At 39.8% G+C, this 9,025-nt stretch overlaps 1 protein-coding gene across 2 annotated transcripts in view; it reads right to left on the bottom strand.

Moving 5' to 3' along the window:
- TBC1D30 (TBC1 domain family member 30) overlaps positions 1-9,025 on the bottom strand; it is a 91,949-nt gene that overhangs the window by 21,930 nt on the left and 60,994 nt on the right. For both annotated transcript variants that reach the window (XM_024122966.2, XM_024122967.2), the window contains 2 exons: positions 3,165-3,333; positions 1,063-1,231 (listed from right to left, as the gene is read on the bottom strand). In XM_024122966.2, coding sequence (XP_023978734.1) covers positions 1,063-1,231; positions 3,165-3,333 — 338 coding nt within the window. The remainder of the gene's footprint in view (positions 1-1,062; positions 1,232-3,164; positions 3,334-9,025) is intronic.

Here is a 9,025-nt window from a genome sequence, read left to right as displayed (position 1 = left end):
AAAAAAAAATGGTACTGATGAACCTAGTGGCAGGGCAGGAATAAAGACACAGACATAGAAAATGGACTTGAGGACATGGTGGGGGGAGGGGGAAGCTGGGACGAAGTGAGAGAGTGGCATGGACATATATACACTACCAAATGTAAAATAGATAGCTAGTGGGAAGCAGCAGCATAGGACAGGGAGATCAGCTCAGTGCTTTGTGTCCACAAAGAGGGGTGGGATAGGGAGGGTGGGAGGGAGGCTCAAGAGGGAGGGGATATGGGGATATATGTATACATATAGCTGATTCACTTTGTTGTACAACAGAAACTAACACAGCATTGTGAAGCAATTATACTCCAATAAAAATTTTTTTTTAAATCCTCTGCATCTTCAGTTAACTGCAACAACTTCATCCTGATGTCTCTTCCATTACCCAAAAGGCAGAATTTTAATGTAATAGTCATAATATATTAGAGATAGGTGAAAATACCCTAGTTTTTTCAGCTCTGCTACTAGACAAGAATGTAAGTAAAATCTGTTTAGTAGTAATAGATTTCAACATAGAATTAACTCTTGATGAAATGAAATAAGTGCTACTGTTGACTAGGTGCCAAGCACCATGCTAGATACCCTTATACATATTATCTCATTTAATTTTATCACAGCTCACAAAATAAATTATAAAGATTCAAACATAAGCCAAATTGCAGTCTTAACCAACAAACCCACCCAGTCCTCTCCAGATCTGCCTGTTCCTCTTCGACCTAAGTCCCTTTCCCTCTCCCCAGCCAGTGTCAGGAAAGATGCCGGCAGCTCGGACCAGGCAGGACACCAGCACTGAGGAGGAGGAGACCTACAGGCCTGAAACAGCTTGCCTCCTTCAGTAAAATGGATTCTCTCTGCCCCCAACATTCACAGAAGAGCCAGCTGAGAGTTCAGAAGGCAGAAGCAATTGCACCGAGTTCACAACTTTCTCTCCTCCTCAAACCTAAATATCGATCCTTTACTTGTTAGAGCACAAAAATGGTGTAAGGCCTTCAACACCACAGAAAAGAAAAGCAGTGGGAAATCACTTACTCTCCCAGTTTTGCCCAGATAGCCAGCGACACCCTTAGGATGATTTCCGAACCTTCAAAGAAGACTGAATCCCAAATCTTTAAAACCGTATGGTTAGGGAGGCACGTAGCGAAGAGAGTCAGAAACCACTGCATCGTGAAGACATTCGTAAGTGGGGGCTCATATCCACCTGAAATAAAACAAACACTCTACATCTCTCCAGAATCAACAACTTGTAAGATATAAAAATACCCTCTTTCAGTCTCCCATGTCCACCCAAATATGTTATTTCCTGACTGATTTCTTTATATCTCTAAATTCTGGTTCCTTCCTCCTTTTGTTCTTCCTTTTTTTTTTGGAAGAACACAGGTGTGTTTAATAAAAATCTCAATAATATGAACTTCACAGATTTTTTGTGATATTTCAGAAATCTTAACCTAAAATTTAATTTGGCTCTACCTATTGTGGGGTGCTGAAAATCAAGGAGGATGTTTTCCTTATTGAAAACAGGAGAAAAAGAAAGGATTTTAACCTCTCAAAAGTAAAAGCTGATTTTCAAAACCTCCTAAAGCCTACCTTTATTCAAATGCTGCCGATAAAAATAAAATTGCTCATTAGCAGTTACTTGTCTACTTCTTAATTTATACATAGTCCTCAGACCACAGTGGAATTAAACCAGAGATCAATAACAGAAATAAAGCTGCAAAATCCCAAAATACTCAGAGATCAAACAAAGTGAAATTTTACAATATTTTTAACTAAACTATACCCAGTTTTAAAGACCTGGGATCCAGCTCACTTTGAAGTTTCTGGATTCACTAAAAAAAGAGTCCCCTCCGATTTCCTGTGATCACATAAGCGTGTATTTTAATGAAATATAAAAATTTAGATATTTGGACTAATCCTCCCTCCAAATTACAGTCAGAAGGTGCATTTACCCAAGTACAAGCAAAACAAAATCTGTTCTCCTGCACTCATTTTCTTGCTTCTTACCTATGAACAAAGGAATATCTTTGTTCAGAGACTAGAATCTGAGGTCACCACTTAAGCAAGTACAGGGCATTTGGGGGAAACGTGGAGCCCAGTAAAAGTGTGTCTGACTACGGGACAGAAAAGTTTGGTCTCTCTGGAAGCTTTATGAAATCCCCATCAGTTCACAAGTATACTGCACAGCCAAATTAAGTAAGATTGCTCAAACGACTTAGAAGAAAATGCTTAGAGACGCTCGGGTGTCACTCAAATTTCCAGTGTTTTTTAATCATAGATAGGGTCCTCAAAATCCTTTCGTATTTTCCCAGATTTAAATGCATGGATCAGGAACTGGCAACCATTTAAAGGAAACATAGCAAACTTCTGACTATTCTATTTCTGGTATCCTGAGCACAGCCAGGGAAGTGCAAGCAGTGGGTATAATGACAACTATGAGCTCAGGTACTTGGGAAGCTGGATGAAGCTGGCTAGATGGAGGAGACAGAGCTGCTTGCAGAGCTGTCTCCATCACCGCCCCACTCAGCTCAGTTCATTCCTGCAGGGCTCAGGTTCTAAACAGAGGTCCAGAAGGGCCCTTCTCCAGCAAGAACAGGCCCATTCATCTCAAGTAAATCTAAATACCCTTCACATGAATGAATAAAAGGAGCTCAGTCCAAAGGACTGCTTTTACCTCCTACAACTTTATGAAAATACATATTCCACTCTCCATAACATCAATGGTTGAGGCAAAACCACAGTCTGTGCTAAGTTGTACCTGTAGCTCAGTTTTAAAGAGCTCCTATAGTTTTGGTGCCAACCTAAAGCAGTTTAACTAGATGGCAAGACACGGATACCCTTCTTTACCTAGAGTACAATATATACTTGGTGATCTGGTACTGGTGAAGTATTAGGTTCTTGTCTGAGTTCCTAACCATAACCACTCAGAGGTTCAACATTTGGCCCTCTGTTGTTTGTTTTTGGTTTTGTTTTTAGTTTTGTTTTTGTTCTCTAGAAATCCATTTCATTGCACTAAACTCTCACCAACAGAAATATCTGAAAACACGTATTTCCATTCAAGGTTTAGGCTCTTATGTACAGTGGAACCAGAGAAGTAAACTATTTTCAAAGGTAAAATAGCATTGAATCATCACTACCTCCACTTTCCTTGTTTGCAGTTTTCTGAAGAGTATCCAGGTGCTGAGATAATTCAGGGAGCTTCAGTCTCAAGAGGTCTCGGAAGACGGCCATATCCACAGACAGTGCCCGGAGATTGTTGACAAAATAGCTTTCAGGAAGTACCTTGTCAATAAGGTAAATCATAATCTGAAGAAAAAGATAAAGAATAAGATTGCTTCATATAGGCCGCAGGGCAATCAAACCCGTGCACCACAAAAACTGAGCCTGTGCTCTAGAGCCTGTGAGCCACAACTACTGAAGCCCACGTGCCACAACTACTGAAGCCTGTGCGCCTAGAGCCTGTGCTTCACAAGAAGAGAAGCCATCGCAATGAGAAGCCCATGCATCACAACGAAGAGTAGCCCCTGCTAGCCACAACTAGAGAAAGCCTACATGCAGCAATGGAGACCCAATGCAGCCAAAAAAAAACAAAAGAAAACAAAACAAATAAATAAATAAACAAAATAAATCTATTAAAAAAAAAAAGATTGCTTCATAAAAACCGGTATACTAACATACCCTAAATAGAACATATTCAAACAGATAAAATGCAGTTAGCCAAAGCACACTATCCTTTACATATGTCAGAACCAAATGTTCTGGATTTTCAAGGCTCCTCTTCCCCTGGGTAAGGAGCGGGCGGCATAATTGTCTAAGTACCTACCTCAGACCCCACATCTGCCAATGTCTAAAATTTCTAGCTGGGCTGCTAGACCTGAGTTCATCCTATAAGTAGCTGTGATGATAAATACAACCCTCAGCGTCCCTCTGAGAAGCCACGGAGCATGTGCTTTCTCAGCAGCCGGCAGGAATCTCAATGTCGGTTCCCTGATATCAGCACAGTTTTACAATCTTAAACTGAAAACCAAGAGCTGGCCTGTCATGAAACATTCCAACTGCAGCCGGTCTCAAGATTCACTGACCATCAACCTGGGTTATTCGGACAACTGATGTCGGCTTTTTGTCCACTTCCTCTCCTGGGAGAGTGCAACAAGGTTTTGTTTGAGCAAATGGTACTTTTAAATTGGGATTTCTTTCATGAGATTGTCTCATGCTCTTCAAATTACTATTTTCATTCTGACTTTTCTATTTGATTTTTCTATATCTTTTCTAAGATGTCAAGAACCACCAGAATGACCCAGCAAAACACACGTGAGTTCTATATGTCAGCTTGCATGCTCTGTTTATGCCCTCCTCCTTAGAAGACCTGCTCTTTCCCCAGAGCACAGAAAAAGCAAAATTAAGAGCAAAATCATAGGACTTCCCTGGTGGTGCAGTGGTTAAGAATCTGCCTGCCAATGCAGGGGACACAGGTTCAAGCCCTGGTCCAGTAAGATCCCTCATGACACGGAGCAACTAAGCCCATGCGCCACAACAACTGAGCCTGTGCTCTAGAGCCTGCGAGCCACAACTACTGAGCCCACGTGTCACAAATGCTGAAGCCCACCACCTAGAGCCCGTGTTCCGCCACAAGAGAAGCCACTGTAATGAGAAGCCTGCACACCACAACAAGGAGTAGCCCCCCCCTCGCCGCAACTAGAGAAAGCCCACGTGCAGCAACGAAGACCCAATGCAGCCAAAAATAAATAAATTTTAAAAATAAAAGAACAAAATCATAGTGGGTCTTATACATTGGTGGAGAAGTAGCTGTCTCATATTTTGATTTTCAGCATATCACAAAACACTATTTTCCAAAAAAAAAATAATTATCTCCCAGACCTGCCAAAGGCCCATTTCCCCCTCATTCTTGGCTTGTAACTTCTACTTTTAGGGTCATAGTTTTGTTTTGTTTTTTACAAATTTATTTATTTTATTTTATTTATTTATTTTTGGCTGTGTTGGGTCTTCGTTGCTGCACGCGGGCTTTCTCTAGTTGCAGCGAGCAAGGGCTACTGTTCATTGTGATGCGCAGGTTTCTCATTGCGGTGGCTTCTCTTGTTGCGGAGCACGGGCTCTAGGTGCACAGGCTTCAGTAGTTGTGGCACACGGGCTCAGTAGTTGTGGCTCAAGGGCTCTGGAGTACAGGCTCAGTAGTTGTGGCACACAGGCTTAGTTGCTCTGTGGCATGTGGGATCCTCCCAGACCAGGGCTCAAACCCGTGTCCCCTGCATTGGCAGATGGATTCTTAACCACTGTGCCACCAGGGAAGCCCTAGAGTCATAGTTTTGACTAAGTCAGTAAGACTGGGGACATACTCTCAAGAAGGCCCCCCGCGGCCTTTACTATAGGAGTGAACAGGCCCAGGGAACCGCCTTAGCCTTCTGACACAGGGTCAGAATTTACCAGGTAAATGCAGCATCACCCTGGAAATAGGAGCTTAGCAGTAAAAGCAGTACGTTCAGCCTGTGTGGAGGGAGGAAGCCCTCACACACGCCAGCGGAGGGGAAAGCAGATTGTCTGTAGAGCAGAGGGCACTGTCAGGGACCTTGCACTCTACAGGTAAGGAGAAGATTTATGGGATCTGAAGGCAAAATTTAAAGGTAACAGTCTATTACTGCACTTTTCATCTAGAATAAGCTATATAATACCAAGAAAGATTTTTAAATGAATTTATAAGTTTTTATGAAGCGATTACAATCCCTCAAAATTACATGAACACAAGAAAAAGAATTTCGATTATCACAGTAATTCTTGTGACACAATGAAATTCTCTGTCCAAATGCATCTCAAAATCTGAAATAAGACATAAGAGCCAGCTATGTACTGTGTCAGCTATGTTACTTCACCTACTACTGTATTTCAAAGACCAAACATTAGATCTTTAAAAAAAATAGGATACATAATGGCAATAGAACAGTCTCTTCAACAAATGGTGCTGGAACAACCCTACACTCTCCACAAAAAGTAACTCAAAAGGGATCATAGACCTATGATCTAAAACGCAATACCATAAAACTCCTAGGAGATAACAAAGGCTAGATTACCTTCAGTATGACTTTTAAATGACTTTTTAGATATAATACCAAAGGCACAATCCATGAAAGAAATACTTGGTAGGCTAGACTTCATTAAAATTTAAACCTTCTGCTCTGTGAAAGACACTGCCAAGAGGATTAGAAGAAAAGCCACAGACTGGAAGAAAATATTTGAAAAGACAGATCTGAAAAAAGGACTGTCACCCAAAATGTACAACAATTCTTAAAACTCAACAATAAGAAAACAAACAACCAACCTGATTAAAAATGGACCAAAGACCTTAACAGACACCCAAAGAAGATATACAGATGGTAAATAAGCTATGAAAAGATGTTCCACATCATAGTCATCAGAGAAATTCAAATTAAAACAACAGTGAGGTACCACTACACACTTACTACAATGGCCAAAATCTGAAATGCTGACAACAACAAATGCTGGCAAGGATGTGGAGCAACAAGAACTCTCAAACTTTGCTGGTAGGAATGCAAAATGGTATAGTCACTTTGGAAGACAGTTTGATGAGTTTTTTTTTTTACAAAACTAAACATACTCCTACCATACAATCCAGCAATTGCACTCCTTGGTATTTAACCAAAGGAGTTGAAAATTTATGTCCACACAAAAACCTACATGTAGATTTTTATAGCAGCTTTATTCATAATTGCCAAAACTTGGAAGCAACCAAGATGTCCTCCAGTAGGTCCAGACAATGGAATATTATTCATTACTAACAAGAATTCAGCTATCAAGCCATGAAGAGACATGGAGAGACCATAAATGCATATTGCTAAATGAAAGAAGCCAATCTGAAGAGGCAACATACTGTATGATTCCAATGATATGATATTCTGGAAAAGGCAAAACTATGGAAGTAGTAAAAAGATTAGTGGAAGGGGGGCGGGGAGTGGAGAAAACAGAGCATTTTTATGGCAGTGAAAATACCCTTATGACATTCTAATGATGACTATGTGTCATTATACATTTGTCCAAACCCATAGAATGTACAACACAAAGGGTGAACTCTAATGTAAGCTGTGGACTTTAGGTGATTATTGAAGTGTCAATGTAGGTTCATCGATTTTAACAAATGTACCCCTCTAGTGAGTGATACTGATAATGGAGGAGGCTGTCATGGGGAGGGGGGCGGGGGGGCGCCAAGGGGTATATGGAAGATCTCTGTACTTTCCTCTCAATTTTGCTATGAATCTATAACTGCTCTTAAAAGTGAAGTATTAAAAAAATAATGGGGAAGCTTCAAATTTTTAACAAATAGTTAAAAACAAAACAGTTACTAAGAAAAAACAGTAAATGCCAAAAAAGCAGGGAAACTGGTTTACCTATTCTGATAAACTATTCATTTCCCTAATAACTACAACTTGTAGAGGCCAAAAGAGCTGCTGGAAAAACACTGACATCCAATATTTTCCTTAGCATCGGAAGTGTCTTCATAAACCCAACCTTTCTCTGCATATTAAATGTCTAACCACAAGATTCCTAAATGATGATGATGTCATTTCATTCCAGAGTTCATTTTCTTAGAGGCAGAAATATACATATTCAGTTTCTCAGCTTTGAATAATCCATCTTTTTATGTGAATTTTCGGTTTCTCAAATATCACTGAGATTTTGTGATTTGATTGGCATTTATATCCCCTTCCCCAAACCTCTTCACCCCACTCTCTAACCCGAATTGTTTATTTCAACATTTCAACTGGACAGTTCTCATTTCATAGTCATGCAAATTACACCGAAAAAAAAATTGACTAAAGCTGATAGACTGAATAAACAAAATTGCTTCTTAATAAAAAATGTTTTAAACTCACATATTTGTCACTGCCTCCTCCCCTTCACCCCTGCCTATTTGATGAACAAGTACCTTCAAAGCTGTTTCCTTAAATACATGATTGGAAAAATCAAGAGGGTGAATACAGATTTAGATCATGTCATGCTGGATTTATAATTAATTCCACCACGATGTATATAAAACCAGGAAGAAAATGTGTTGATATTTCCATATGACGTTAAGTGAGTGATTGAGAATATCACTAAGTTATTTGCCAAAATCAAACACAGAATTGGAAGGGGGGCATCTTGAATACAAAGACTAAGTATTCATCCCATCCATCACACAACATTGCAATCAAAAACAGCTTCAGGGTTCAAATATGAATAAGCAACCCCGTACTATGCCAAGCAAATAAGGCAGTGGCCATCCCCTACATCTGAAACGTTTCATTTCTCACAAAGACTATTTGTGGTGACTCACTGAGTCATATTCAGACCTATAAGTTTAACTTGCTAGTGACCCATCTCAAAGTGTTTCCAGAATTTTTTTACTAAAAAAGGCCCCAGACATCAAAGATTAAAAGATAAGAAACATAATTCACTTCCAAACACCTTCCATCACAGACATTCACTCTCAGGCTACCTCATTCATACCTTGCCCCAGATGTGAAAGCAAACTATTAACAAGATCCAACCAGAATTAAGCATAACAAATAATGCAGTTTACAGCATGACCTCTCAGGATCTATACCTTCTGGTAGTCACATCCTTGTATATGCCCTTCCCCTTGAATACGAGCTGGACTTAGTGACTGGCGTCTAATAAATAAAACATATACTAACAGCCATAAAAGGGGAAATCGACAGTAACACAATCATAGTAGGGGACTTTAACACCCCACTTTCACCAAAGGACAGATCACCCAAAATTAAAATAAATAAGGAAACACAAGCTTTAAATGATACATTAAACAAGATGGACTTAATTGATATTTATAGGACATTCCATCCATAAACAACAGAATATACTTTCTTCTCAAGTGCTCATGGAACATTCTCCAGGATAGAGCATATATCTTGGGTCACAAATCTAGCCTTGGTAAATTTAAGAAAATTGAAATCGCATCAAGTATCTT

Source organism: Physeter macrocephalus, chromosome 6 (assembly GCF_002837175.3).
Source record: "Physeter macrocephalus isolate SW-GA chromosome 6, ASM283717v5, whole genome shotgun sequence".
Taxonomy (NCBI): Eukaryota; Metazoa; Chordata; class Mammalia; order Artiodactyla; family Physeteridae; genus Physeter; species Physeter macrocephalus.
The sequence above is the reverse complement of the archived record's forward strand: the minus strand, read 5'-3'. Positions and strand labels throughout refer to the sequence as shown.